This window comes from Mollisia scopiformis, assembly GCF_001500285.1.
Source record: "Mollisia scopiformis unplaced genomic scaffold LY89scaffold_14, whole genome shotgun sequence".
NCBI classification, from domain to species: Eukaryota; Fungi; Ascomycota; class Leotiomycetes; order Helotiales; family Mollisiaceae; genus Mollisia; species Mollisia scopiformis.
The window spans coordinates 55,717-82,485 of NW_017263594.1; the positions used below are offsets into that span (position 1 = coordinate 55,717).

The following is a 26,769-nucleotide window of genomic DNA, read 5'->3' on the forward strand; positions in this document are numbered from 1 at the left end:
TCTTTTGGGTTTCAATGTTTAAACTTTTCCGCACACTGTAAAGTCCATTTCCCTGTGACGCTGGTGTAATCATTGCACATGGTTTTTGGGGCTCTAGATGTCTTATGTTTTTCTGGATATTGAGGTATATATCGATGGCACTCTTGTCTCTGTTGTGGATAGGCAGCTTCAGTGTACAATGAGCTTTTTTTCAAGGCTCTTTTTCGCCTTATGACGGGTAACCTCGTTGAACTTTTCTATTCTAAAACTACTATTCTCTACGATGCAGAGAAACGTATTAGTTAATGTCTAATGCAAGGCATCCTCTCCAGCAACAATTCCTAATATGCCTCGACCTAGTTCGCAGGCTCATACGCTGCGGTTCCATTTGGATTTGCAGCCAAAGCCGTCATGTTTTTATTCCCGGTTTTGATGTATGATTTTGATTGCGGCAAATTGTCTAAGGTCTCATCAGGCAAATGTAATGTATCCTTGATTATCTGTCTGGGTGTCAGTGCCAACCATTGGGCTACACTGATGTCCGTGAACTTCGGCTGCTGCAGAACTTCAAGGAAGATGACATCTTCTGTCCCTGTATTCTCGATAAAATGGGAGTTGATTGCGGGAATGTATCCAACATCACCAGCCGTGAAATCAAAAGTGCGGGACGACTCAGGAGCAGCGAAGACGGTGATTCGAGCCGACCCTTGGAGGAAGTAGTTCCATTCGTCTGAGTTGAGATGCCAGTGTAGCTCCCGCATCGCACCAGGTTGCACAGTCACTAGTGCTGCAGCGAAGTTACTCGCAATAGGGAACGTAGTTGTGTCAATGATCTTGACAGATCCACCAGGGACAACGTAAGGTTCTTGTTGAGAAAAGTGGTATGTATAAGACTGATCGTAAGGTAAGATGCCCGCTGGTCCCGTGATATTTTGCTCCGAAATATTAGCTGGCGCAGGTGTACCAGTGAAAATGTAGAGCTGATCAGTCGGAAGGTTATCGAACGCTGATACTGGTGTTTGTAAATCCTTGGAAAGCACTTCTTTCGGATTTCGAAGGAACATTTCGGAGATGAGCGAGGTGCCATCCTCAGAGAAATCACCTTGGTCAAAGACAAGCAGGAACTCGCATCCTTCATCTAAAGCTTGCTAGAATTTTTTTAGTATAGATTCTTGACAGAGAGATCTGACGCCAGCTCTTCTAAAGAGATCGACAAGGTATTCTTTGATTGGCGGCTCCTGGGAAGATTTTTGGACACTCAACTCCCCGGGTGAATATGAAACAAGAGTATATCTTACTATGCTATGCGGCACCCCAGCAGGAAAGAACCACACATCACCAGCGCTAATGTCGTCTATGAATGTCTCGCCGTTTTCATTTACAGCAGAGAGCCTCACACTGCCTTTGAGCATCAAGGACCACTCGTTTGCCGAGTGCCAATGAAGTTCTCGATAAGCATGGGGAGCGAGGCGCATATCTACGCCCGCCATCTCTGTTGCCGCTGGCAATTGATCGGTGTTCTGTTGTCTCGCCCAGCCCGACTGCTTCCCAGTACCAAATCGATTATGGCTGAGGCCCAGTGGCCACTGAGCCTGTGGGACATCACCTGAGTCTGTTCCAGGGGGAGCAAAGATATCTGGGTTCAACTTCTCATACTCATAAGTCCCTGTTTACTATTTAGTTTGGTATTTCGCAGACGTCGGGTTAGGACGTACTTGGACCTGGGTCGGTTTGGCCACCCGTGCCCCTGAGAGGCTGGGGGTTCTCAACGCTGTTAAAATCTAGATACAGTCCAAGGTCGGAATCTGCTTCTTGTCCATTGACAAGAGGTGCATCCGAAACAAAAGCTGAATCACCGCCAGAGATGGGTGATGGCTTAGCAATCTGAGAGAGTATTAGCTGTGTTGGATATTTTCCCGTATGTCCTTACCTCTCCGAGTAGATCTGATGGCCCATAGAGAGATCCAGATGTTGTAGTCACGGTAGGAGAAGGGGGATCAACGCCACCCACGGCCCCAGTATTTTCTCCATAATTCATCTGAGGAGCTGGTGCTGCCATGACGGCTGGAAACAGGCCGGCAGCTACCAAAGAGCCGATCATGCGTACAACTTGCTGCATATTGCCTGGTAAAGGATGATAAGGGGGCAAGTGGAAGAAGAATGACATCGAGTGACATGTGGTTAATATATGAAAGGCAAAGAAAGTCCACGCAATCCGCGGACATTTAAAATAAACATGTATTGCGTCAAGCTTATGGCTGAGGCCGAAAGCTCTGTAATAACTCGCTTTACTCGGTATGAAGAGTAGTGGGAGGTCTAACCACCGATGCAGAATAGGCAGGTCAGACTTACTGACAGACAGCACAAGCAAGCACCTGGGTTCTGGACTAGTTTGCCACTGGGGTGCTACTGCATCAGATCTTCAAGACAAGCTTTTGAAGGTATCTTATTGGCCCCGAGATCCTGGGACACGGAGAAAGTTAGACAACCGAACTGGATACGCTGTGCAGTGCAGCAAGCGGACCTTGCCAGGTCCCGTTCGCCATGGCTGGAGATCTAGGAAAGCTTCGGCCAGCAAGGATGGAGGGGGATATCAAATCGGATGGAAGGCAGGAGGTCCCCTCACGGAAGCAGCATCCGTGTACATCGATATTGTATCAACATTGGAACAAGAACTTTCAGGTTCGGAAATAAGTTACTGGTATTTGTAAGCACTTATACCGCGAATGCCATACAGTAAAATTAGTTACCTATTTCTCATTCTCGAGAGTAGTGTCATTTCTTCCAAGCGTCACCACCTTCGGATTCCAGAAGAAGTGCCGCACACGAGGTTCAGTCCGAACAGGGTGGTCTGCCGCGCAGCCGTTGAAAGACGGAGACTAGCTTCCTCCCCGGGAGTGATGACGATTTTCAGCAGCGCAGTGCACCAGGGCACCAAAGCACCTTTTTGGCGCTGTGGTGTCCAGTAGCTCCATCGATATCCCGGGGATCTCATGGCGAGCACGATACAGTCCCTTCGAAAGTAAGTAGGTACACACACGCCATTGAAACCTCGGAATAGAAGCACCAATTGTGCTTGTCTGCCATGCACGCAAAAATAACTCGGTGGGTGGCATGCTGTAAAATGGTGTGGCAGCGAGTAGTAGGTGATGGTGGTGGACTCCGGTGCGGGACTGTAGACTGTAGACTGTAGTGGCTTGTTCCTGGGACCAAGAAGACGACATCAAAGCGCGGCGACGGTGCTGAAGCTGCTGGTACTAACGAGTAAGTACTAGGTGCTAGGTGCTAGGTGCTACTCCACAGGCGAAGCAGACCTACCTGGCCTGGCCCTAGGAGTATGTACATATGCAGACTACTGCAGTGCAGTGCAGAGTAAATTGTATTGATGTCTTCCCCGCTTGCTCGGGAGCGCTTGAGATGCCCCTGCGCTGCTGCATTCAATAGTGGATCAGGGCAATCTTTCAAAAGGGACGGACTCGCAGTTTGTGGGCGTATTATTTACTATCTGATCAAAGGACATGAATACTAGGTAACGACAAGTGGGATGAGAGGAGATGAGAGGACGACGAGATGGACGAGATAATAAAGTACAGTGCGTGCTTGACTGTTACTGTTGTCGTGTCACTGCCGTCGCTTCCAAGTACCGACCCCATGCCAAGACTCGGCCCCGCTGTGCTGCGCTGAAGTGTCCGCCGTCCCTTTTTTATTGTACTGAGCTCCGTCGCTGCATTTCTCTCTACCTACTTCCGTTCGACTATCCATGTTCATATCGCAGTGTTCACAGTTCCCAATTCCACATTCGTGCCAAAATCCGAATTAGGGGACATTAATCTTGATGTGTCCGCAGCTTAGCTTACGCGTCGGGTGGCAGGCATTACATGGACTGCATTGCAAGTGCAAAAACTTGATTGTCTCTTACCATCCCGTACTGCGGATGTTGACTCTCTTCTACGCGGGAAATGAATTGCCCATTTTCGTGAGAAGTTACCTCAAACAAGCAGCAGCTTACTGCTTACTCGGCGAGGGCGGCTGCTGACTCTCTGTCTTGCATTGCGCATCAGAAGCTTCAATTCTTAGCGGCGCTTGGGTGAGGCTTATTTTGATGTCAAAAGCCGCGTCCTCATGAGAGATATGCATTGTCAATCTAGGCAGAGCAACTATCCTAGCGTGTGATATAATTTAGTGTCCACGGACATATCTCGCTATGACTCGGCATCTTTTATTTGTCTATGCGACATCATCATCTTATGCGTATGATGGTACTGGGACTTGATTGGAGGCTTGAATATTTCTTACAGGTGTGCTAGTAGGTACAGACTGCACTCTGCAACCATGACTCCTCACACAGGAAGATGTTCGGATACAGAGCCATGCCTTAGGCACATGAGTTGAGATTACCTTACTTGTTACACCGTATCAGACATTTGTCAGATAACATGGTTCAAACTATGTCAGGCGAGACGTCAGAGCAATCATTAGACACGCGATGGAACATTCACGGGACCACCAGGAAGTATCCTGAACAGCTCTAATACCCTCTCATCTGCAAGCCCCAATCCTCGCGAGTTAGTCAGGAACATTTACATGGATTGGATGTTTTCAGGTTCCTCGTGAATAAGTGCGGATGTCTTGCAGATCATTCACCATTCGAATCGGTGTCACACTTTAGCTGGTGGGAATTATTATCAATCTCATCACATCTAGACAAGCAGTAATTGAGGTGTAACCGTATTTTTTCGTCAATAATATCCTCAACAATTGAATTGGTCTTCTTGTCAGTTACCATCTCATGCTTTGTCCTATCCACCACCCTGATTGTTGGCTTATGACTCGGAAACTCTTACTTGCACAGGCCATTTAAGCAGTCGTAATGACTACCAATGTGGTCATTTGATCCATTCACGTCTCATGAACGAGCTGTGTTCTTTTAGCAAACATTTAAACCTATTATTCCATTCGGTAACGTTCGAACTACCAGCAGTTCACAAAGACGGCAGAAATATCAAATGCTTATCAAGATACCAGACACCGACAAGGAAGATACAATGCGAGATCCCATTCACAATGCTCTCGACGCAGGTCTTCGAGCTCTAGGAGGAGAGAAGGGTGCGTTGGCAAGTTTCTGGCGAAAGTTAAGGGAGAAGGACAAGAAAGGTTCCCGGGTTCATAAAGAATCGGACGATCCAAGTGACGATGGCAACTATGAAGGCTATTTGCGGTCCATGAAAAGAGAGAGACGCTATTCCCCGCCGATGCCCGGCGTGGGACAGCGATACGGTGGTCGGGCATACGGCGGACTTGGTCAATATGGTGGATATGGTCCACCGCCCTTCCCCTTCCCAAACCAGGACAGAGATGCTCTTAACCCGATGCCTAATGAACGGCCAATCCCATATGGCCTCGGTCGTGACCGGGACCGTCGCGACCGCCGCCGTGGTCCAAATACACCATACGGCCAACCTCCCCTGCCAATAGATAATTCCTGGCGTCCATTACTCGGTTACGGAATACGCGATCGCGGGCAGATCGATCGTGCGTTACTTCAATATGCTCAACAAGAGCAACTCGCTCGAGCAGGTAGGGGCAGGGGACAACTGCCTCCCTTCATGCCACCACCTGCTTATGGAAGACGAAGCGAGCCGATCTTGAATCCGAGAGATTTGTTGAGATCTCCACCACGGGAGATTCGAGAACCAGCAGGAAGACCTGACAAGAAACGTCGCAACTCACCAGCTCGAAGACCAGTGCCAGAACCCAAACGTACAGTCTCCGCGCCAGCGGAGTCAAAACGACCAGAGAAGACTCCAAACAAAATATCGAAAGGCGAGAAGAAGAAAGAGGAACCGAAAATGCGTTCGCCTCCTCCTGCCACACCACCGGCACGTCCTTCGCCCGAGAAGTCAGTGTCGACTCATTCCTCGCAAGATGACCAGTCCTCCATTGCTACCAGGCGCCGACTTGGGGATATGAACAGAACCTTCATTGAGGGAATGGTTTCAAAAACCACCCTTGGTAAGTCTGCGCGCAAGCGTTGAACACGGCTGTCGGAAGGCACAGTAAGATCGCAGTGTGAATGGCGACAGGTGCTTTTATGAGCCTTAGACGGTTTAGATCGAGAATTGAAATTTGCAAGATGTCTTGAAGTCTGGACCGTGACTTGCAATTAGAGACTATCTCTACTCTTTTAGTCTTCATTGTGCAGATGATAACCCTCAGGTGTCTATCTTTTGTATGCAATGTTAACAGTATTGATACCTAGCCTTTTCAAGTGTCATCGAGTTGGTCTGTACCCTCGCTGGTGAAATGACCATGGCGAACATCGAAGCTTTTGTTTTCAAGTCACGAGTTACTTTCACTCCTGGAAAGCCTCGTTCAATGAGAGCAAATGCTGCCAAGTTTGTTTCAAGTACGACATACAGTTGGTGCTTTAGACGTATCGCGCTTGAGGGGAAAGGGGTAGCGAGACCTATCACGTGTTTCATAATGACTTCTACCACAGGTAGGATTCGCCCCAGAATGATTCATAAATTCGCATCCGAAGAGGAAGGTGTGTATATTATCTGTTAGAGTCAATATTCGATAACGCCTGGTGATCTTACAGTCGATAGTAGGATGTTTCATTGTCACAGGATTATTCACAAATTCATAGCCCAGTCGCGACGACATCTTATAATCTCAGCTCAAAATCAAACCTGTCCACTTGCCATATTTATTGCAGGGTGTTGACACTGCTTTGAGCCACAAAAAAGGCAATGCATCAATATGCTAAGCATCGAGCAGATGTTTAGCCAGGACATTGCCAGAACCAACGACAGGATCGTCGAAGATCTAGAGCGGTTCCTGAACAGCTTCAAGAACCGTAAGCAACAGTCCAGAGCAGCTTTCTCCGAAAGCGATACCAATATCGATACCGATAAGAGTCCACGACAAGTGCCAGCTCGGGAAGATAAAAGCACCGAGGGCTATAGAGAAGAGACACAGGATCGGTCTAAGCAAAGACACGACAGGAACCCCCACCTAGAACACAGCACCGTTGTAGATCTAGCGCCGCACAAAATCACTCGTGCTGACAGGAAGAGGATTAGCCAAGACACACACAGCAATCACTCGGACAGAGAAGTTCAATCCCGAGATTCATCTCCTCTGTCGAGTGGGAGTCCCGGCCCTCATTCGGACGAAGATAAGATGGGAAGCTCATCCAGTAAAAGGAGTGACAAGTATTCGGCACGAAATTCGGACGGTGATGCTTCCAGGCGTGATTCTCGGAAGCTACACAAAGAGCGACCCGGAAGCAACGCAGCAAGCGCTGACTCAAGAAGGCGGGCTCGCCTCAAAGAACAGGAGTTCGAGAGGGCACACATTGAGAGAAGATTTAGAGATCAAGAACGGAGGCTAGAACGAGTATTGTGGGAAAGTCGTCAGGCTGGACATCGCTCGGAAGACTCTCAGAATGCAGGGAGGCAATGGAAGCGAGAAATGGAGGCAATCAAGGACAAGCGAGATGCATATGCACGAGATAAAAAGGTACGTGAAAACTCCGAGGAGCATTTGCGTCAACGGCGGAAGGATGGAAAGGAGGCACGAGAGTCAGCTCAGAGAGATACGTCTGATAGGTTCCGACGCGAGGAGGAGAGGATGGCAGCCAGGCAAGCAGCTTCCGATGGAAGAGGGCAGCCAGTACCAACTCGAAGCAAGGAGACACCAGGTAGAGCCGCCTCTCCAAGATATTCAGCAGAGAGGGTAGCAAACCGTAGCAGGGCATCGAACTCTGCCGCAAGACGGTCACGGCCAGTTGTCTCCCAACTAAGCGAGGAAAATGTGAGAGCCCAGCAGGGAGACTTCATTGATAATATTCTAGGTCGCACGGAGCTGCACAGGGGACTGGGTAACATGGACCGCACTTATCTCGAAGGCATGATTCTATCTGAAGAGTGTGAACTAGCCGAAAAGTCTCTAAAGCCCCGGAAGAGTGAACAATCCAGGGAGCGGAAACTGGTGGAAGCTCAAACACATCAGCAAGCCACAAGAACAGACACCGAGCAGGAGACCGCTGTCCAACAGGATGAACAAGAAGTTGCTATCCAAAAGCCTCTCGCTAAAGAACCTGCCAAGAAGACCAATGCGGTAATTTATCTCCTCGAGTAAGTACACTTGCTTCCTCTTGCTTATTGATCAAAGATTAAGTTCATTCCAGGTGCAAGCATACTGTCACACGATTGCTGGGCGATTCAATTCTCAGGAGTGCTTGCTTGAAAAAAGCGCAGTGACTAAAATTTCTGAGCAAGGAGATGACCTCTCCAGAGCAGCAAACTCATCTTTCTTGTCCTGTTCCGTACACTAGCAGTAATTCACTACTGTGAACGGACGTCTGAAGTTCTGGAACAAAATACGTGAAGGTATGCTGACTATGCAATTTCTCCTAGGCCCAAGTAAACAAAGCTGAAGAACGAATAAAGGAACCACGGAAAGCGAGAGATGGATTGAAGGAAGGCGCACCGAGAAAGGCTGCCGAGGACAGGGAAAGGAGACGTCAAGAACGAAACAAGAAAGCTGAGCTGAAAAGAGATGACAACGAGAAGCGTCTCAAAGAGCAAAAGAAGAGAGAGCGAGAACGCGCGGAAGCTGCGAAGAAAAGAGCTGAAGATGTAAGACAAGCCCGAAGGGTTAGGGATGCCAAGAAGAAAAAAGATGACGAAGCAAAACGTCTCCGGGAGCAGCGGGCAAGAGAAAAAGCCCGTCAAGCTGAAAAGGAGAAAAGGGCTGCAGCAGAGAAGAAAAAGCGTGACAAGCAGAAGCGTCAAGAACAGGAGTCGCAACCAAAAACCATATTTAAGCGGAAGCTAGGTGATATGGCCCGAACAATGTTAGAAGGGATGGAGCCCAGAAAGGAACGAAAATGAAAGTTCCCAAGCCAACGTGATAAGGGGAATCCCAAGTACAAAGGATTTGGCAAGAATTATGGTATATTAAGAAGTGCCATTTGAAAGTAGCTGTTGTCCCGTTTGACTGACGTGCTGGTCTAAATTGGAGCACAGTCCGCAATGTCTTCCTCTATTTGAGAGAATGTAACACGAGCGACTCACTGGGTAGTTTATAGAACATGATTGAATAGACTACAGCGATTCAATAGCCTAAGCAAATTGAGTAAGGTTCGTAGATGAGCCCCATCAATACAAACCGAGTCTGTAGAGCTAGCAAAGAGCAGTTCTTCATGGGGTTGATTATGCTTAGGGAAGCAGCATAGAGAAGGGAAGGAGGTGTCGCTGAGCCATTGCCTGCTTCTTCATGATTCGACTTTTTCGGTAACGAGTGGCATTTAGAAACGTGAAATCGTAAGAAATCGGTCCTTCCTATAGTATATTGGTACTTCGGACGATCAATCCGAAGTCCAACGCCTGACGCCTATGCTATGCTATGCAAATACTCAACACCTTATCTCGACGCCTCGCCTACTCACGGTCAAGTACTTGACACCCTTGTATGGCTTCACACCCTCACCTAGTCCACGGCTCTTTCTAGTGTCGATAACTAAACTCTCAACCTTGATACCAGAGGCCAGCCAGCCCTTGACTGAAAAGCTGACAGATGTAGAAGTCGGCATCAGAATTTTGTTCTGAGCAACTTTCCGAGCATCTTTCTGCTCCTCGGTTTTCTCCGGACTCGTGTCTTTGACCGGAGCACTCTGGTACGCTTCCTCCTGGTAATCATAATTTCCTTCAAGCTTGAAGCCGTTTCCTTCAAAGTCATCGTCATCCGAGAGAGGTCCAACAATGGTACAGCGTAAAGTGGCTCCTCCGGCTGTAGCCTCTTTCGCCGAGATGTGCCATTCCAATACTTTCTCTCCAGGGTTATAAGTGGTATCACCTCTACTTGCTCTAATTTCAGAGAGATTCCTAACATCTGCTGGCAAGGGTATGGTTACTACCAGATCTTCCAATGCGGGAGTCGATGAAGTCCCCGGATGACTGCCAATTCCTGCGCCGAATCCACCACGTCCTCCTGGTCGCCCAATACCCTGCGATGAGCCAGATAAGGAAGAATTGCCTTGTCCAGAGACTTTAGTAATGAACAACCTGACTTCGAAGTCCGATCCCGTGGGACCAAGGCTGGTCTTGACTTCGAGGCTGACAGGTAATTTCAGATTTGATGCATTAGTCGATCCAACTTTGCCATTCTGAAACGGCAGTAAGTCAACACCATATCCTGCCAGAACAAATCTTCCATCAGGGGGCACAAAGCTCAATTCTCCTGGATTCTCCCGCCACCTTGCTAACCTGACACATGGATGAAATATTGGAAGCTCCATGACGCTGTTGATATTCTGTCTTCCCGAGGGTGTGGATAGATGCAATAGAAGATCTGGGACCCCAGAGATTTTAGAGGTGAAGGCAATGGTGCCATTGGCGAAAGCGGCCAATGGCCGTCCAGACGGCGCAAGTGTCACGGAGAGAGTCTCGACTAGATCCACATATAGCTCGTTGGATGTGTGTCGTACATTTGCTCTACGCCAAGGCAATGCTGGAGTATTTGCAGCTAGTGTCCCCGTGGAAGATATTGCAGACATGTTGGAATTAGAAGATGTTGACGAGAACCCCGGCTTTCTGAATTTTGATTGTCACTGATGCACAACACGTCAAGTAAGAGGAGTACATACCCCGGTATATTTATGCCCCCAAGAAGTTTGCCAATCCAGCCCTCAACTTCTACCAAATCCCTTAGAGCGTTTGGCTCGGTGGTACTAACAGCACCTCCATCACACATCTCATTCAGAAGTTGTGCAACGACATCATAACTGCTCTCTACCTTGTGAGAGATCAGAGGTGCACCCACGAACTCTTCCAAAACATCTATTACTCGGTGTAGAAACTCGAGGGCTAGTAAAGGTTCAATTTCGGAGGATGAGGTTAGGAGGAAGAGTAGGTTGGAGTGAATCAGACTGAAGACTAAGGTCGGCGGAGAGGTATTTGGCAGATATATCAGATTGGGTCGCGGACTCGGATGACCTAGGTAAATTGGGAGAAGTTGAGTAGCAGTGAGTGGTCTTGACGTGTATGCGTGGGTGAGTATTGGGCGACTGTGACAAGAATTAGCTGAGTCAAGGTGGCGGCTGAACAAGAGATGCATACTTGTGTTCATCATAGATGTACACGGCCTCAATAGCTCCGTTCATCGTGATCTTCAAGTTATTATCGAGACATTGGAGAGTCTGCAAAGTTTCTCGTGTGAACGGTATGAACAAGTGCTATGTCGCGATTGTGGGGTGCAGAAGACGCGGCCGCTTCGCCGACTTGAAGTCTCTCAAGCTTCAAATCTTTCTTTTTGAACGTAACCGCTTCACGTATTAAGGCAAACTCCTCCTCATTAACGCGCGCAAATTCCATTTTGATTTCATCATGGGCTCGGGACTACCTTCTATCGGGGAGCTCCAGCGTCCAGAACGTTTACATGATGTTCTTGCACAAGACAAAGTGGATGATTGCACCCCATGGTACGTCGAGAACCACCCTTAGTTTCAAGTACCACCAGGAAACCTGGGAAGAAATCACGGGACGCTTGTTCGGGACAGCCCGATGCCTCCTTGATATCTTTGTAGAACGCATGCTGATATATTAATAGCAGGGTCACTGGTATATTCTGACCCTACCCTCAAAGCAAGCTCAGGAGATCACTAACGTTGTTTTCAGGAGCTGCTGCCTTTATGGGGCTCGGTGCGTACAGGTAATATGACTTCTATACTCAAATACTTTTCTTTCGTATGATAGCTTGGGTGCCTAATTGTTGGCCAGTATTGTGCTATGCTAAATCTGTTTTCCAGTTACTACACCGGGCATTCACAACTCAAAATGCAGGAATCTAAAATTCTTGCCAGCAAAAGTGCCTTTGGGCTGAGAGCTCGACGATCGGGAGTCACTGGAATAGCTTTAACCCTTGGTTTGATGGGACTGTACAGACTTGTCAACTAAGACAGCTTCAATTAAGCTGTCCGTCAAATCAGCTGTACAGGCCATTTCTGGATCTGGCAATTCGGCCGAAATGGAAAGTGGTTCTCATAACCAGTTCGTTGCACCTGGTGGACGAATTTTTACACCACATTTGTTGACAACACAGATGTCCTTACACATACAACTTCCTCTCAACTCAGATTTACTTTTTTTCAACGACTTCTTGGCGACACTACCGTCACTGTAAACGAGCCTAAACCCCATGTTCATCAGCACAGCCTATTCGATCGAACCAATGACCTCGTACTTCCCGTGACCTATCCTCTTGCCTAGGTACACGCGACCACGTATCCAAGAACGACCGGATAGACTCCGAGAAGTATTGGTACCGCGTCAAGCTCAAGAGCACACGAACGACTGGAATGTTCCACGTAATTGGACTTGAATGCAGCAAGATGTTTGCATGGATGAGGGCATACTACCACTTCTGGACTGTGATTGGTGGTAGGACGAGAGGGAGTTATACATTAGAAGCAAGGATCAAGAACCGACTTAAGATCTCGAATGAGCTTCTATCCTTGGTGAAGGATGTGGCTCGTCCATTATTCTGCGAGACAGGCCACATGCAAGAAGGGTAGATTATTTGAAGCAACATTGTGGCAGTAGCGGAGCCCGTACCTATTCGAGATGAAAAGTGGAAATCAAAGATACATGATCCATAATTCTGTTTGAGATGTTGCTCTATTACGCCAGTACATAAGCTTTTGACTTTACAGATGCGTGACTCTGTACTTCGGATCGGGAGTCTGCTGCTCAGCTAACAAGAGCAGAATTATATTGGATATCACGTCCAATAATTTCCCAAAATCTTTCCTCTGGTAGATAATTGGATATTGTATGAAAGTTTAGTTGCAGACATTCCAATGCAGGCAGAATGGAACCAACCCTCCAATTGGTTGGCGAGTGATTGAAAGTTGTGATACGGTAATTAATATCTTGCTTTCTATAAGGACATTTGGTTGTACTGTAGCCTCGCCAAGCGGAAGCGGAACACCTTTGGCCGAGGGGATATTTTTTGTTTGCCTCAGCCTCGTCTGATTTACACACATTTCATAAAATCCAGCAATAATGACCATAACTATTCTTGCTCCAGCTCCGGCTGTCCCGTATCACACCACGGATGTGTCAGATGATGAAGACCATGAAGATGGCGGAGTTGATTTGGAGGGTGATTCCAGCATGCGACCTGCGAAGCGTGCTCGACGCAGCTCTGCGAAAGACCTCGTCACTCCTGGAGAGACAGTCACCGATGATCCTCAATGGATGAGGTATATCACATTGGTCCTATTGTATCCGGCAAGCAGTCTACTAACATTGTTTCAGAGGCCATGGTACATATATTGCCCCTGCAAGCACGGAGATCATTGCGACAGTAGCAGGCACAGTCCAGAAGACCAACAAACTTCTCTCTGTTCGACCACTTCGCGCACGATACACACCCGAGATTGGTGATCTGGTCGTAGGACGTATCATCGAAGTCCAACCCAAACGGTGGCGAGTGGATGTTGGAGCTCCGCACTTGGCTGGCCTGCCTCTCTCAGCTATCAATCTACCTGGTGGTATTCTACGAAAGAGAACAGAGACGGATGAACTACAAATCAGAACTTTCTTCTCAGAAGGAGATTTGTTGGTGGCCGAAGTGCAATCTCTACATCAGGATGGAAGCGCTACTTTGCATACCCGCAGTCTGAAGTATGGCAAGTTAAGGAATGGAGTCTTCATGAGTGTGAGCGGAACTGGCGGAAGAGGAGGTGTGGTTAGGTCGAGAAGACAAGTATGGACTATTGATACGATACGGGGTGGAGGGAAGGTCGATGTCATTCTCGGAGTCAATGGGTATATTTGGATCAGCACACATATTGAAGTTGAAGAAGGCGACACGGCTATTACGAGGATAGAAGAGAGTATCAGCAGTACGGTCTACTCGAGCCAGAATGACGAGATATCACCGGAAACCAGGAGAGAAATTGCGAGGATACGAGGGGTCATTAATTTGTTGGTGGAAGAAGGCCTTAATGTTGATGAAGATATGGTTATGAAGGCCTATGAAGCTGCTACTCTCGTCGAGGAAGATGATGCGAGCGAGAACATTGTATACTTGGGAGGAGAGATGGGCAAGAGAGTCGTGTTGATGTTGGGTGGACCATAGCCAGGGTTTGCCTCGAAAAATGCACACGAGTCATGCAAAGATGAGGCGGTTCCATCAAAGCTGCACTACTGCAGAAGAGTTGAAGATTTGAAGCTCTATGTCGAGGTTCCGCCGCCTCGGCATATATGAGAGCAAGGGTTGGCGGACGTCTGGTGCCAAAAAGGCTGTGGTGCTGAATCTGAGTCGATCAGATGCTATCATGCTGTTCAATAGTTGTCCTGCTGCGTCAAGGGCATTTAATCGCGCCAATGTTCTCGAGCGACAATTTGGATTTCTTCTGGTTGCTGTGATTGATAATCCGTGTACAGGAAGTTTCTGTCCGTACGGTGCATTGCAGGTCAACAATTGATCCTCATTGAATGTGGAAGAACTTTTCGGTGTCGGTCTTCAAGCAGTGTCGGTGATAAGCCAGCTCTTTATCGTGGGTTTCGGATGAGAGACGTCACTGTCGATCTCGCTTCGCTCGTTTCGCTCGCCTCCTGTCAAAAATCTTTTTTCCCTTTAGGATCCATGCAGCTGGCACGCTCGCGGATTGGACAGGAAGTTCTAATCCCGAAAGACTGCCGGTTTTGTCATGCTGCTCCGGTTCCCTCACGGCCAATGGACGTCGAGGTGCTGGGAACCAGGCTGCAAGTGCATGGGATTGCTGCCATCAATCCTAAACTGCGAAAAATAATACTAGACAAGTGTCATGGAATTTTTCTGGAGACTTCTTGACACCAGGTTTCGATCAATTGCTTATCAATTCCAAGCGGTAAGGGTGACGATGATTTGGTTTACCTGATGGTACGTAACGGAATGAGTGAGTTTGCTCTGTCTATATAAGAGTTGGTCTTTCTCTAGTCACGTCCCAATTTCAATCTGCTCCACTCCACTTCTACCTTCACATCTCTTTCTCACTCTCAGACTCCCACGCACATCCCTTATCTCAATCCCTCACAGGTGTATTAACATAGAACTCAAGCGCCATGGTCGAGTTCACTGTCTTCAAAGGCTCCAAAGAGGGCAAGATTGTCGAATCCAAGACTACGAAGGAACTCAAGGCGAATGAGGTTCTCATCAAGGTCACTCACTCTGGTCTATGCGGCACAGATGAGCATTACAAGCACGAAGATATGGGTTTGGGACATGAAGGTGCTGGTGTTATAGAGGCAAGCATATTGCTGCGTAAGATTTATATGGTATTCTAACAGCCAATTAGGAAATTGGCTCCTCAGTGACGACCTATCGAAAAGGCGATTCAGTAGGATGGGGTTACCAACATGACGCTTGTGGACACTGCAAACAATGTCTCACTGGCCACGAGACTCTCTGCCCCGAGCGAAAGATGTACGGTTACGCCGACCATGACCAAGGATCCTTCGCACACTACGCAATTTGGAAAGCAGATTTCATCTTCAAGATCCCGGATTCGATTCCTCGCGAATACGCAGCTCCCTTGAATTGTGGAGGGTAAGTTCTTTCCTCTATTATATTGCATTCTTTTTTATATACGAACCTCGGAGCCGCCAGCTGTCTTGGAAGCTTAAAAGAGACAATCCTGCAAAAGCTTGGGACAGCTCGGAGCTTTTCAGCTTATCTCACTACTTGCCAGCTTTTTACAATGCTAATTCATTGGGCAGAGCTACTGTTTTCAATGTCCTTCATTCCTTCAGTGCCAGATCTACACATCGCGTTGGTATAATCGGTTTTGGTGGATTGGGACATCTTGCTATTCAATTCGCTCATAAGATGGGTTGTCAAGTCGTAGTTTTCTCTGGAACCGACAGCAAGAAAGACGAAGCCATGAAGTTGGGAGCAGACGAGTTTGTCGCTACGAAAGGCGCCAAGGAACTTCAAGTATCTGGTCCCATCGATCACTTACTCATCACCACTTCTTTTCAGCCTGACTGGAAGCTCTTCCTCCCCATCATGGCACCCGGAGGAACTCTTTACCCTCTTACCGTATCACCAGACGATTTCAAGATCCCATATATGCCAATCATTGCTGGAGAACTGAAGATCCAGGGTTCGTTGGTCGCAGCCCGACAGGTGCATAGAGAGATGTTTGAGTTTGCAGCTCATCATCAGATCAGACCTATTATTCAGAAGTTTCCAATGACGGTTGAGGGGATTGAGGAGAGTATGAAGACTTTGGATGAGGGAAAGATGAGATACAGAGGCGTGCTTGTCGTTTGAACAGGTGGAGTTGTGACGAGGCAATGTATAATAAGGATAAGCATTGCGTAGGCGCAGATTGGGGTTATTCTTGGAGGATTGGTATAAAGGAGTTTATAGACTACACATGCAACTAATCATTAAATCATTGTTGCTCAACGTGGATGAAACATAAGAATCGCTAGTACTAAAGCGAATCAGCAAATACATAATTTAAAGCTTCTAAGCAGAATGAGCAACACACAAATCATAAACTTCATATCATAGGACCATACCTACATGTTTAGCACGAGGCTTTGGAGTTTTGTTACTACAGATGTACATTTCTCTCCTGCGCCAGAGAGCACATCAAATTTGTGCTCAGAAGAAACAATGTGACAGACATAATATTTCCAGACGATGTTACGTGAATTCACACCAGGACAGCAATATCTGCACTGATATACCCAGAGTATAGTTTACTAGCCAAGCTAAAACCAAGGACCATATCAAAATCAGGCCGTATGAACACCAGCAGAAAACTATGGACTGTATCATGTCCCTCTCGTCGAATATATGAGTTCTTGAATGTGTGCGTTATTCCAGACACTGCACACAGAAAATTGTTCCTTGTTGTGGTCGAGCTCGGCACGAGGCGGCATGTCCTCCGCAAGTCGAAATTTTGGAGACTTGACGACGACCATCACACCACGCGACCTGGCTACGCTCACCACTTGAGCTCCGAAGCTCCTGCAGCATCAATCGAAATCCTTCGATCCCATCTTGAAGGCAGACGGACCCAGGATAGCCTTCAGAGCTGTTGACACAGTACATCCGAGCTGCAATAAGTGTGATGGGGTTCACTAGCGGATTCGTGAGTTGAAACAAATTTGAGTTGTATCTTCACTGCTGACTAGGACAGACCGGCGGTGTGACGTTGACATTAGGCCTTGCGTATCTGACAGTTCTCGCACACGAACGCAACAGGAGGGCCCAGGCATTCGAGTTACGGGCTCAAAGCCGTGTGCTCCAAGGTCTCCTCGAACCAGCGCCTCTCCCACCTCCACAGACTCGCGCAGAACTCGCGCGAGAAGAAAGAAGTACGATTGTCGAGGCCGCAAAGGATCGATGGAATGCAGAAATCGAAAATGCGATACGATGGGTGCAGAGGACAGACTGGAGTGAGGTGAGAGAGGGTATGGAAGGAACTGTCTCTAGGATACTCGGCAGCGGATTACAAAAGTCACGAGAAGGCATCGAGGATGCAGAGAAGAAAGCCGGTCCTAAGATCCAAGAAGCAGTCGACAGGAGCAAAGCTGCGGCCTCTCAAACCGCTAATGTTGTTGGTGCTCAGGCAAAGGAGAAAGGGAATCAAGTAGGGGTGAAAGCTGCCGAAGCACACGATGCTGTGAGCGCAAAAGCTAGCAGAGTAGCAGCAGACATAAAATCCGGGGCACAAGATGCTGCCAAGTACAGTGGCGGTACTGTTGATGCTGCTCGTGGAGCTTTGAGGGACGCCGTTGGGAAAGGTATTGAAATGGGCAAGGATGCTGTTGGCAAAGCACAAGCTGCTGTTGGCCTTGCTACGGAGAAGCTCGAATCAAAAGGACAGGCTTCTGCGCTTAGCCATTCTTCGGCGGTAGAAAAGGCATTGCACGAACGATACGAACAGCCAAAAGCTTTACCGAGTTTGGAAGAAGCTCTTGAAGAGAGGTATAAGCCCATCGATGAGAGGGATAACACGGTTCTCCGCGGTGTGTAAGATATGTTAGATTATGATGATACAAACTCTTCAGCTCTCATGTCCTTCAAGAGGCAAGTTATGTTCGACCAGGGCACTCTTGATTACCGCACAATTAAGTTAGCATCTAGTAAGGAGAAGTCTCCAGTATCCACTTACTGACCCTCATTTGTTGAAGACTTAGTCCATTGTCGATATTAGTAGACCAACCAAGCATCTCTTGAGTTCGAATCGAAGTTGGATGGGCGTCTCAACGTTACATTTAATGTCCCCTAAGTATCCTCGCAGTAGTCGGACAATGAATGAATCTCTCAAGCATGGAAGGACACTAGTGTTTCCCATTGGGACATTCGATGGCGTTTCTTCTTTCTAAGAGAACTCAAAAAAAGTTCCCTTTGTGGTCTCATGTAGTGAATGGCAGAGTTCTTCAATACTCAGCCTTGTCTTATGGATTGTCTAGACAATTTACACTACTTCAACTCAGCATCGTGTTTTAGAACCTGGAATGCGTTTTCTAAATTCACTCAGAGCTGCAGAACACGAAGCCCATCTCTAGGTCTGAACAAACGCGTTCGCCACTATCACTACCTACAACAACACAAATGTTTACATCTGTCGTTGCAAGTGTCTTCATCTAACCCTCACCTTGAACCACAAAGACTATCGTTTCATATGAGCCTCCAACTACCAAGATGTCATCCACTCTCAGAAGATCTACTCGTCAATTCCACTCAAGATTCGATCCGGTCTGGGATTGCCCACAGTACGCACCGAATCAAGCCCCTCGCTACGAAGCCTCCACAAGAGATCAAAGAGAAGCAGAAGACATGGCTAGAGACATACTCGGTGAAGGTCTCTTCGAAGCTCCGACCGTGAAGATTATCCTCAAATTGCAAGGTGCTAGGACGGCTCCATTCGAGTGGCAAGCCATCAGACGCGCGCTGGAAATTGATGAGGGTGCTTTCACGGATATCGCGAGGTTATGTTTCTTGTTGCCACAGCCTCAGTCGGAACAAAGCTCAAGAGAAAACAAGGAGGATGAGATTGAAACAGGGGCTACGGGACATCTAAAGGACTCACTTGTTCAAGAACGTGGAGAGTCAAGAAGGCATGACTGGGGGAGGCAGACTAAAAGGAAGTACAACTGGGAGACGTAAGACTGCTCGGTGCATGAATCAAGTGTTTGATAGGGTGCTGGCCTCTGGGATCGATTGTGAGTTATGATCAGATTACTACTCCATCAAGGAGCTGAGGATTTTTCGAAGTTTCGATATTTCAATAAATGGAACTTTGTCATCACCCTCCCTGAGGTGAGATATTTTCACACGTTGGTCAATGTCTATCTTCTGATTGTAAAGGTATCATCATATTCAGTTCCATCCCCATGCAGCTTCCAATATGTTTGATCAACTTCAACAAGTCCCGTATCGCAGCCCGACGTCTCAAGCTACTGCTGTTCCACTGGCTTCGGCTTCAGAGCCTGGTCCATGTCGGACCGTGATGTAGGTAATGCTATTTGCTCTGGATCCTCCCCAGCGTTCCAATTGGGAGTCGATCTCGCCCACATCTTGAAATCCATGATCTCTGAACATCTTGATCGAAGTTGGCCGGCAAGGACACCAAGTCTTGTCGCCCGTAGTTTTATCCGCGATATCATTCCAAAACACGGTAAGAGCTGTGCCTAGACCCTTCTTTTGAAAGTCGGGATGGACAGTAGTGCCCTTTCGGTGATAGTCTTCTTCTGGGTTGTAGCCATACTTGTAGGCGCCATTAAGCATCTCAAATAAGCTTTGGAACGCTTCCATATTGGTTCCTGGTAGCGCTGGAGGAACTTCTTTGGACTGCGCTATAGTCTTCAACTCCGGAGTCATCGCTGAGACATACTTCCATGGTGTTTGAAAAGATGCCCAGGCGGCTAGCCTACTGTCTGCCCGTTAGAGTCATGTTTGAGATATGGTCTACATGATCTAACATACCCCGACTTCTCTTCAATTATCTTATAGGTCTCGATATCTGGCATCGTCCACCTTGGCGTGAAAGTCTTGAGAGTCCAGGGTAAGATCTCTTTCTGGTCACAATCCTTCACCGTCGTTTGCCAGACCTCGTCGTCAACGTATGCATCCATCATTAACGCAAAGACATCTTTCATGTCCTCAGGCGAGGCTTTTTCCAGTCTGAAACCTATAGGAACGGCCATTTCATGTGGGAAGAACGAGATCCAACTTGGTAGTTGAGTGAGTAGAATAGCGGGCCTGCTACGAAAGCTCGGAGGGGAAACCTGGAGACCTTTATACCACCTTATTTAAGCGACAAGGTCTCAAGCTGTGTTGGTTTTCTCGTATGAACAGTCCAAGCGAAAAGTGTCAGCATTCGGGCACTCGCCCATGAAAAGACAATCTCCGACTTATCTACCTTCCATTTTCAATCGACTTTGTCAAGCGGTTACGTGAGAAAGCTATCGTGAAGGACCCAAGCCAGCGGACTAGACTAGTTCCAGTAAGCTGTACGCCGTCAGCCAGCAGAACCGAAAGGATATGCTGGGGAGTAAACTGTGCAAGGCTGAAGGTGGGCTCACAATTCGGAATATGATCGAATGGCCACTTGAATAATCCGAGATGCTTTGTAGTCTCCGGCTTGCCGGTCCCAATAATACATTCAGCGCTTGGTTTACAGCGCCTTCTTCCGGGTACTGGTCTGGTTTTCTCTCGACCTGCAGGGACTACACGTACCCGTAAGATCTTACCAACACGCCGCAGAACAAGCGCGAGAGAAGGCGCAACACGGATCATTATAGGACAGAACAAGTCATGAAATGGGGTCTTTAGTTCTGCTGACAGGCGAGAACAATACCCAGGCCGGGCCGGGTATGCTGGTAAGAACTAGATCAGAAAGAAAGAGAAGCGTAGCATCGCTGTTTGCTGCACTTTTGCCTTTATAGACAGTCAAAGGCATCCGTCGAAGCGGGAAGGGGCAAGCATTGCATTGTCGATTGCAAGTAGCTAGGATACTCTGCTAGAAGGAACAACTGGTAGGCTCAAGTTCGCTCGAGAGATCAAACTCCAGGTCTGGTATGGCGGCTACATCATGACCAGAAATACGCACCCTCTCTGCCGTGTATCTCTCCGATGCGCCCCGCATAAGCCCCAGCCGCCCTAGAACGCCACGCGAATGAACGAAAGCCTTTAGAGTCCTTCCTCTTCCTCGACCTGGAGAAGTTCAACTTGTTTGACAGTCTTGAATTGTAGGAGTCTATGAGTCGTTGAATACTGAGGCGTACCCTAACGACAACCAAGATCAGATCAATCAACTCCACAATCCAACAGTTTATTCATCAATCCAACACCAATCTTGAACTCACATCTTCATTGTACCCAAGGACCTCGTCGACGAAAGTCTTCAGTTGGCAGGTTGGGGGAGCCCACGGCTTAGCTTGCCACGCACAAGCACGACGAATGCCCTTAGTCAGCTCGCTGTAGCGCAATTAGTTGAGAGGTCCTTCAATATGATCCCCAAGGTGCTGTGGTAAGTGTGACGGAGTAATAAGGATCCAAAACCAAAACAGAGCAGACTTACTGGACTGAGGCTGCAGTAGCATAATTCTGCATGTGCAACTCTTCGGCCAGCTCGTCCTGATGATTGTCCAGTAGAGAAGGGTTAGGAACGACGATCATGTTAAGACCCAATCTCATAGCATCCATGACCGTACCGGCGCCTGGTAGTCCAGTCAGCCCTGGAAGGAAGTACTGTATTGCATCTGCGATGCGGGTGCGGACGTACCTGCGTGCAAGATGATCAAGCCCTGCTTCCTCGAACAACCAGGTCCTTCGAGTGCTTGGCACTCTCGCATGTCCCTATGCAGATCCGGCTTGAAATCAAAAGCATGGATTGCCAAACCTTGGGTGTCGGCTGGCTTCATCGACTCGACGTTCTTGAATGTCTCACCACACTGGATGTTCAGCGTAGTAAAGCCTTCTTTCTTAAGGAGCTGCAGACATTGCGGATCCAGGACAGCTGCGATCAGCTCAGAGAACTCGGCTGTCGCACCTGTAGTGACAAAGCAGACTTTGCTCATGATGATATCGTTCGTCTTTTGGTGTTCTTGTTCTTCTGTCTCGGAGAGGTTCGTCTCTTCTTTGACCTCTCCTTGGGGCTGCGGCAAGCGAAGATACCCCAACATGTTCGCGACTTTGTTCGATCTTTCTTATCGATGGTGTCACGGAACGGATCAATGTTGATACGGTTGACGTCGGCGGAGAAGAAACGAGGTGTGGCCAAAAGACCGCACTAAAGCAAGGCTAACTCTTTTGGTCTAGCTCGTGACACGCTTGATTCAAACTAGCCTGTCCTGGCTATGTTTGTCAATGAGGCTTAGCGTACTTTGACAAAAACTTATACCTATCTTCTGGAGGTCCTTTGGGCATCGACTCAACAGCTATGGCAACTGCTGTACGGTGCAGCATACGACTTGCAGCCAAGGGTTGTAGTTGTAACTCGACTGCCAACCAGTTTGTGACGAAAACAATTGGACTCGAAAGGTCTTTCTCAACGACGGCGAGTCGATCCAAGAGGACTCGGTCCAAACGTGTTGCTGCGAAGTTGGAGAAGTCGAACCATCCACTTGCCAAAGAAGTCATCGCACTTGAGAAAGAGCTTGATGGTCTTACGAAGGATCCGTCCGACAATGCTTGGGATCCTATCAGTCAAAGGGCCCGAACCAGATTTCCCATAGCATCGCTACCACCAAGGGCAGGGAAACTGAAGCAAACCTTCATGAATGTAGGAGATCCCGACCCTTGGGAATACGAAGATACGCTGGAAGATGACGATGACGATATCAACGCCCTGGCGCATGGCGAGTTGGAACAGCATCGAGAGATCAGACACTATGCAAGATTGGCCGCTTGGGAATTGCCATTATTATCCAGTAGGCAGTCCTCCTACCTTCAAGTATTGTATTGACAGAATCGACCAGAACTTGCGAAACCTTTCCAACCGCCCACAGCAAACATGCCCCTGAGATTCAGATATAGCAGTTATATGGGCGAACAGCATCCTGCCGAAAAGAAAGTCGTGCTCGAGTTCTCTCCTGCAGACATGCCGAACCTGACCGGGCTCCAGAGGGAGAAGCTTAAGAAATTGGCGGGTGTCAGGTACAATCCAGAGACGGACATCGTGAAGATGAATTGTGAGATGTTCGAAACACAAGCCCAAAACAAGCGGTACCTGGGCGATGTGGTTGATTCTCTTCTGGCAGAAGCAAGGGTATTACTTCTCATGTAAATTCAACAAGACTCACGCTGACCTGAAATAGGACCCTAAAGACACATTTGAAGACGTGCCACTGGATACTCGGCACCATCATTTCAAACCGAAACCAAAATTTCCTGAAGAATGGCTGTTAACAGCTGAGCGCAGAGAGGAACTGCAACAATACAGACGCCGAGCTGCCATGAAAGACCAGCAGAAAGAGCTTGTTGGTCAAATCGTAGATGGAAGGTTGCAAATCGAAGAAGGACTAAGTAAAGCGGCTGCCGCGAGGCAGGTTATGCCTGAATTACTCATGGTTGGTGATTTGAAGCCCAAGGGTAAGAGAGTGGCTGTCCGAAGGTAGTGAGCAGATGATCATTTTGTAAGATACCGTGTAATCTATCATGTGTACAAGTACCAATAGACACGAACATAGACAAGCATCTGGCTTCCACCATTGGCTTAGAGCTTGCATTTTGATCAAGTATTTAGACCAGACATAATTTCATGCTCCTACGACTTTGAATTGTCTTTCTCACGGTCATACCATCGAGGAATGTTCACTGTGCTCTCATCCAATCGACCAATGTCTGAAGGCCTCGGTCATCAATGAGCTGGGGTTAATATATATGACGTTCTACATTCTACTTGCCTTATTCTTAACTTCATATAAAATATAAAGGATCATGTTGTAGCAAGCTACCATTATCAGACGAACTGTTCGTGTCCACGTTCATTTACAGTAGCCTTGGTGCGTCTTCGAGCGGCGGTCTCCACATGCGAAGGGTGAACATTGATCTGCACGGTTTCATCACATCTTGCAACCTCGGCCGGCCGGTTCCATTGGCCAATAATGCCCCTCAACACGAACCCCATCTCACCTCACCTCCTCACTGCTGATAATTACTCAAATCCCCCGTTTCCTTTCTGTTGTTATCTTTACGACGGAAACACAGTTGCAGAGTTGCGATCTCAGTTTAACCGATAGCTCTTCCTAAGTTTTTTCCGAGGTTCTGTGAGCAAACTTGGAGTAGCTCCTGGGATTCTAGCTTGTGAATGGTACAGGATTGGAGCTTTCGCAACAAAACAGTCGAGAACTACCGTATTTCTTCCACAGCTGCGAAGGCTGGACTGTTCAAAAACAGGCAAGTAATCCCGCTACGTATTACTTCACATGTCGCTGTTTCGGCAATAAAACATGGATTCAATCGATATTTACCTCCCCCTTTCCTGTGACAACTAGAAGCCTTCTCGACATCCAATACCCTTCTAAACTTTGCTAACAATCTGTTTTGCAGAATCACTATTTAAAATGGCCTCAACCAAACTCGAGCCTTTCGAGGCGACTCCCATCGATTCGATCCCTAGCACTGTGAACCTCTGCAGAACGACTTTTCAATCCCAAAAGACGAAACCTATCGCGTACAGACTGCTCCAGCTTCGGAAGCTATATTGGGGTATTGTTGATAATTCTGATGCTCTCGTCGAAGCCTGCAAGAAGGACATTGGCAAACCGTCTTTCGAAACCTATATTTCGGAAATCGACTGGTGCAAGAACGACATTATGTTCGTAACCAAGAACTTAGCCAAATGGATGAAAGACGAATCCGCTCCAGATATTCCACTCACCAACTCTCTGTTGAATCCTAAAATCCGAAAGGAACCTCTTGGAACGGTCCTCATTATTGGCGCCTATAACTTTCCAGTACAGCTGTCTATAGGTCCACTGATTGGTGCCATCGCCGCAGGCTGCACTGCTGTTCTGAAACCATCAGAGGTATCTCCCGCGTCAGCTATGGTTATGAAGAGGATTGTTGAAACCTACCTCGATCCAAATGCTTACGCCTGTGCCAATGGTGGCGTGCCGGAAACGAGTGCACTACTCAACGAGAAGTGGGATAAGATCTTCTATACCGGCAGCGCAAGCGTCGGCACCATCATTGCAAAGAAAGCTGCCGAGACTCTGACACCCGTCTGTCTTGAGCTAGGTGGTCGGAATCCTGCTATAGTCACAAAGCACGCGGACCCACGTCTTGCAGCTCGACGTCTTCTGTGGGGCAAGTTCCACAATGCTGGCCAAGTATGCATCAGTCAAAACTATATTATGGTCGAACGAGACATACTCCCAGCTTTCATCGAGCAGATTAAGATTACTATGAAGGAATTCTTTCCCAAAGGACAAAAGGCCAGCCCTGACTATGCTAGAATAGTGAACAACAGACATTTTCACAGAATAAAAAAGATGCTTGATGAAACCCGCGGCAAGATTTTAGTTGGGGGAGAGATGGACGAAGCGGAAAATTTCATTGAATTGACTATTGTTCAAGTCGAGGATATCAAGGACTCAATGATTGTGGACGAGTCCTTCGGACCTCTGATGCCTCTTTTGGCAGTCGACAGTGTTGAAGAGGCTATTCGTAATGCCAATGCTGTCCATTCTACACCCTTGGGTCTATATCCATTTGGTAACAAAGCAGAGACGACCAAAAGTAAGATCGAAATAATTTCGTAGAGTCCCTTACTGACATTCTTTAGTCCTTAACGAAGTTACAAGCGGAGGAGCAACCGTCAATGGTCAAGGATTCCCACACTCCCATTGCTCCCTTTTGCTAACTTCCCTGTAGACGCGTTCTTTCACGGTTCGATTCCGACTCTTGCCTTCGGCGGTATCGGAGACTCTGGTCAAGGTGCTTACAGAGGCAAGGCCTCATTTGATACATTCACTCATCGCCGGTCTGTAGTACAGACCCCTGGCTGGATGGAGAAGATGCTCGATGTTCGTTACCCTCCTTACGATGGCAAGCTCAAGAAGTTCAGACAGATGAGTGAGGTGAAGCCCAACTTCGATAGAGAGGGTCGTGAGATCAAGGGCGTTGGTTACTGGCTGGGACTTGTGTTCTCCCTTGGAGGTGAGAGTCTAAAGGGTGCTATTTTTCGATGGGCTTTTGTTGCTTTGATTGCGGTAGGTGCTAAGCGATGGCAGGGAAATAATGGTTTGCCTTCTTGGTTGCGATGATTGCTGCATAGTGCGGCCTTGTTGGATTATATGTTGTCAGGGAAGGGAAGTTTGCAAAAAGAGACTATGTATTCTAAACACAATGGCCACTGCCTGTTCGACTCAAATGGCAATCAAAGGTATCAGAAACGAGTTGTCATCTTGTGCTTATCTTCTAATCAGGCCTGTTTGTGTTTGTTGCACATCGCATTTCTTATCGATATCCTCGGAGTTGTCATCTTGATAACAGCACCACATTTCTTCTTCACCAATTTGGCTTTCGTGCGCCTCGCTGCGTCTCAATATAGGCTCGCTTTCCGCTCCTCGGAGAAAGTTCTTGAAGTCGTCGGCAAATATGGTAAGAGATTAAACAGCACGAGTATGAAGTCAGCACTCAAGAATGTAGCGCTGCATTAGCTCAGAGAGATTCGTGTCATCTGGCGAATATCTGAACATCCACTTCTCTTCATAGAATCACAACGGGAAGAAGGTCATGTCATGCACCATACACTAGAAATGT

General features: G+C 47.7%; 15 protein-coding genes across 15 annotated transcripts; 10 read left to right on the forward strand and 5 right to left on the reverse strand.

Moving 5' to 3' along the window:
- Positions 1-222: 222 nt before the first annotated feature.
- Positions 223-1,163, reverse strand: LY89DRAFT_89320 (Bicupin, oxalate decarboxylase/oxidase). Its single transcript, XM_018223495.1, has one exon. It carries the CDS (start codon positions 1,041-1,043, stop codon positions 336-338), a length of 708 nt encoding a protein of 235 aa, XP_018069959.1. The 5' UTR covers positions 1,044-1,163; the 3' UTR covers positions 223-335.
- Positions 914-2,476, reverse strand: LY89DRAFT_89314 (RmlC-like cupin). Its single transcript, XM_018223494.1, has 3 exons — positions 1,910-2,476; positions 1,695-1,863; positions 914-1,645 (listed from the first exon to the last, which is right to left on the reverse strand). The coding sequence occupies exons 1-3, from the start codon at positions 2,144-2,146 to the stop codon at positions 1,128-1,130; spliced, it is 924 nt and encodes a 307-aa protein (XP_018069960.1). The 5' UTR covers positions 2,147-2,476; the 3' UTR covers positions 914-1,127.
- A 2,334-nt stretch (positions 2,477-4,810) lies between these two features.
- Positions 4,811-6,286, forward strand: LY89DRAFT_719338 (uncharacterized protein; the record flags this gene model as incomplete). Its single annotated transcript, XM_018218487.1, has 2 exons — positions 4,811-5,991; positions 6,249-6,286. Exons 1-2 carry the CDS (start codon positions 4,986-4,988, stop codon positions 6,284-6,286), a joined length of 1,044 nt encoding a protein of 347 aa, XP_018069961.1. The 5' UTR covers positions 4,811-4,985.
- A 455-nt stretch (positions 6,287-6,741) lies between these two features.
- LY89DRAFT_749542 (uncharacterized protein) lies at positions 6,742-9,009 on the forward strand (the record flags this gene model as incomplete). The annotated part of the gene is made up of 3 exons (XM_018221176.1): positions 6,742-8,120; positions 8,354-8,375; positions 8,436-9,009. The coding sequence occupies 3 exons, from the start codon at positions 6,742-6,744 to the stop codon at positions 8,877-8,879; spliced, it is 1,845 nt and encodes a 614-aa protein (XP_018069962.1). The 3' UTR covers positions 8,880-9,009.
- Positions 9,010-9,128: 119 nt separating this feature from the next.
- LY89DRAFT_618049 (uncharacterized protein) lies at positions 9,129-11,200 on the reverse strand. Its single transcript, XM_018210825.1, has 3 exons — positions 11,106-11,200; positions 10,634-11,053; positions 9,129-10,580 (listed from the first exon to the last, which is right to left on the reverse strand). Exons 1-3 carry the CDS (start codon positions 11,147-11,149, stop codon positions 9,404-9,406), a joined length of 1,641 nt encoding a protein of 546 aa, XP_018069963.1. The 5' UTR covers positions 11,150-11,200; the 3' UTR covers positions 9,129-9,403.
- Positions 11,201-11,318: 118 nt separating this feature from the next.
- Positions 11,319-12,143, forward strand: LY89DRAFT_89349 (uncharacterized protein). Its single transcript, XM_018223496.1, has 4 exons — positions 11,319-11,467; positions 11,596-11,606; positions 11,664-11,697; positions 11,795-12,143. The coding sequence occupies exons 1-4, from the start codon at positions 11,373-11,375 to the stop codon at positions 11,940-11,942; spliced, it is 288 nt and encodes a 95-aa protein (XP_018069964.1). The 5' UTR covers positions 11,319-11,372; the 3' UTR covers positions 11,943-12,143.
- An 880-nt stretch (positions 12,144-13,023) lies between these two features.
- On the forward strand, positions 13,024-14,465 carry LY89DRAFT_618051 (uncharacterized protein). Its single transcript, XM_018210826.1, has 2 exons — positions 13,024-13,249; positions 13,305-14,465. The coding sequence occupies exons 1-2, from the start codon at positions 13,050-13,052 to the stop codon at positions 14,128-14,130; spliced, it is 1,026 nt and encodes a 341-aa protein (XP_018069965.1). The 5' UTR covers positions 13,024-13,049; the 3' UTR covers positions 14,131-14,465.
- A 460-nt stretch (positions 14,466-14,925) lies between these two features.
- On the forward strand, positions 14,926-16,451 carry LY89DRAFT_685572 (putative NADP-dependent alcohol dehydrogenase C 2). The gene is made up of 3 exons (XM_018215111.1): positions 14,926-15,281; positions 15,332-15,582; positions 15,753-16,451. The coding sequence occupies exons 1-3, from the start codon at positions 15,099-15,101 to the stop codon at positions 16,306-16,308; spliced, it is 990 nt and encodes a 329-aa protein (XP_018069966.1). The 5' UTR covers positions 14,926-15,098; the 3' UTR covers positions 16,309-16,451.
- A 668-nt stretch (positions 16,452-17,119) lies between these two features.
- LY89DRAFT_587394 (uncharacterized protein) lies at positions 17,120-18,028 on the forward strand (the record flags this gene model as incomplete). Its single annotated transcript, XM_018209428.1, has 2 exons — positions 17,120-17,140; positions 17,189-18,028. 2 exons carry the CDS (start codon positions 17,120-17,122, stop codon positions 18,026-18,028), a joined length of 861 nt encoding a protein of 286 aa, XP_018069967.1.
- Positions 18,029-18,416: 388 nt separating this feature from the next.
- LY89DRAFT_89504 (uncharacterized protein) lies at positions 18,417-19,275 on the forward strand. The gene has a single exon (XM_018223498.1). The coding sequence runs from the start codon at positions 18,700-18,702 to the stop codon at positions 19,162-19,164; it is 465 nt and encodes a 154-aa protein (XP_018069968.1). The 5' UTR covers positions 18,417-18,699; the 3' UTR covers positions 19,165-19,275.
- A 174-nt stretch (positions 19,276-19,449) lies between these two features.
- LY89DRAFT_734772 (uncharacterized protein) lies at positions 19,450-20,204 on the reverse strand (the record flags this gene model as incomplete). Its single annotated transcript, XM_018219943.1, has 2 exons — positions 19,450-19,930; positions 19,984-20,204. 2 exons carry the CDS (start codon positions 20,202-20,204, stop codon positions 19,450-19,452), a joined length of 702 nt encoding a protein of 233 aa, XP_018069969.1.
- A 1,372-nt stretch (positions 20,205-21,576) lies between these two features.
- Positions 21,577-22,079, reverse strand: LY89DRAFT_586905 (glycosyl transferase; the record flags this gene model as incomplete). The annotated part of the gene is made up of 2 exons (XM_018209394.1): positions 21,577-21,719; positions 21,785-22,079. The coding sequence occupies 2 exons, from the start codon at positions 22,077-22,079 to the stop codon at positions 21,577-21,579; spliced, it is 438 nt and encodes a 145-aa protein (XP_018069970.1).
- A 191-nt stretch (positions 22,080-22,270) lies between these two features.
- Positions 22,271-23,890, forward strand: LY89DRAFT_647432 (uncharacterized protein). The gene is made up of 3 exons (XM_018211956.1): positions 22,271-22,931; positions 22,980-23,269; positions 23,319-23,890. Exons 1-3 carry the CDS (start codon positions 22,442-22,444, stop codon positions 23,616-23,618), a joined length of 1,080 nt encoding a protein of 359 aa, XP_018069971.1. The 5' UTR covers positions 22,271-22,441; the 3' UTR covers positions 23,619-23,890.
- A 227-nt stretch (positions 23,891-24,117) lies between these two features.
- LY89DRAFT_647434 (aldehyde dehydrogenase) lies at positions 24,118-26,270 on the forward strand (the record flags this gene model as incomplete). Its single annotated transcript, XM_018211957.1, has 4 exons — positions 24,118-24,399; positions 24,553-25,743; positions 25,790-25,828; positions 25,879-26,270. The coding sequence occupies exons 2-4, from the start codon at positions 24,567-24,569 to the stop codon at positions 26,268-26,270; spliced, it is 1,608 nt and encodes a 535-aa protein (XP_018069972.1). The 5' UTR covers positions 24,118-24,399; positions 24,553-24,566.
- On the forward strand, positions 26,090-26,764 carry LY89DRAFT_89594 (uncharacterized protein). Its single transcript, XM_018223499.1, has one exon. It carries the CDS (start codon positions 26,301-26,303, stop codon positions 26,664-26,666), a length of 366 nt encoding a protein of 121 aa, XP_018069973.1. The 5' UTR covers positions 26,090-26,300; the 3' UTR covers positions 26,667-26,764.
- Positions 26,765-26,769: the final 5 nt, after the last annotated feature.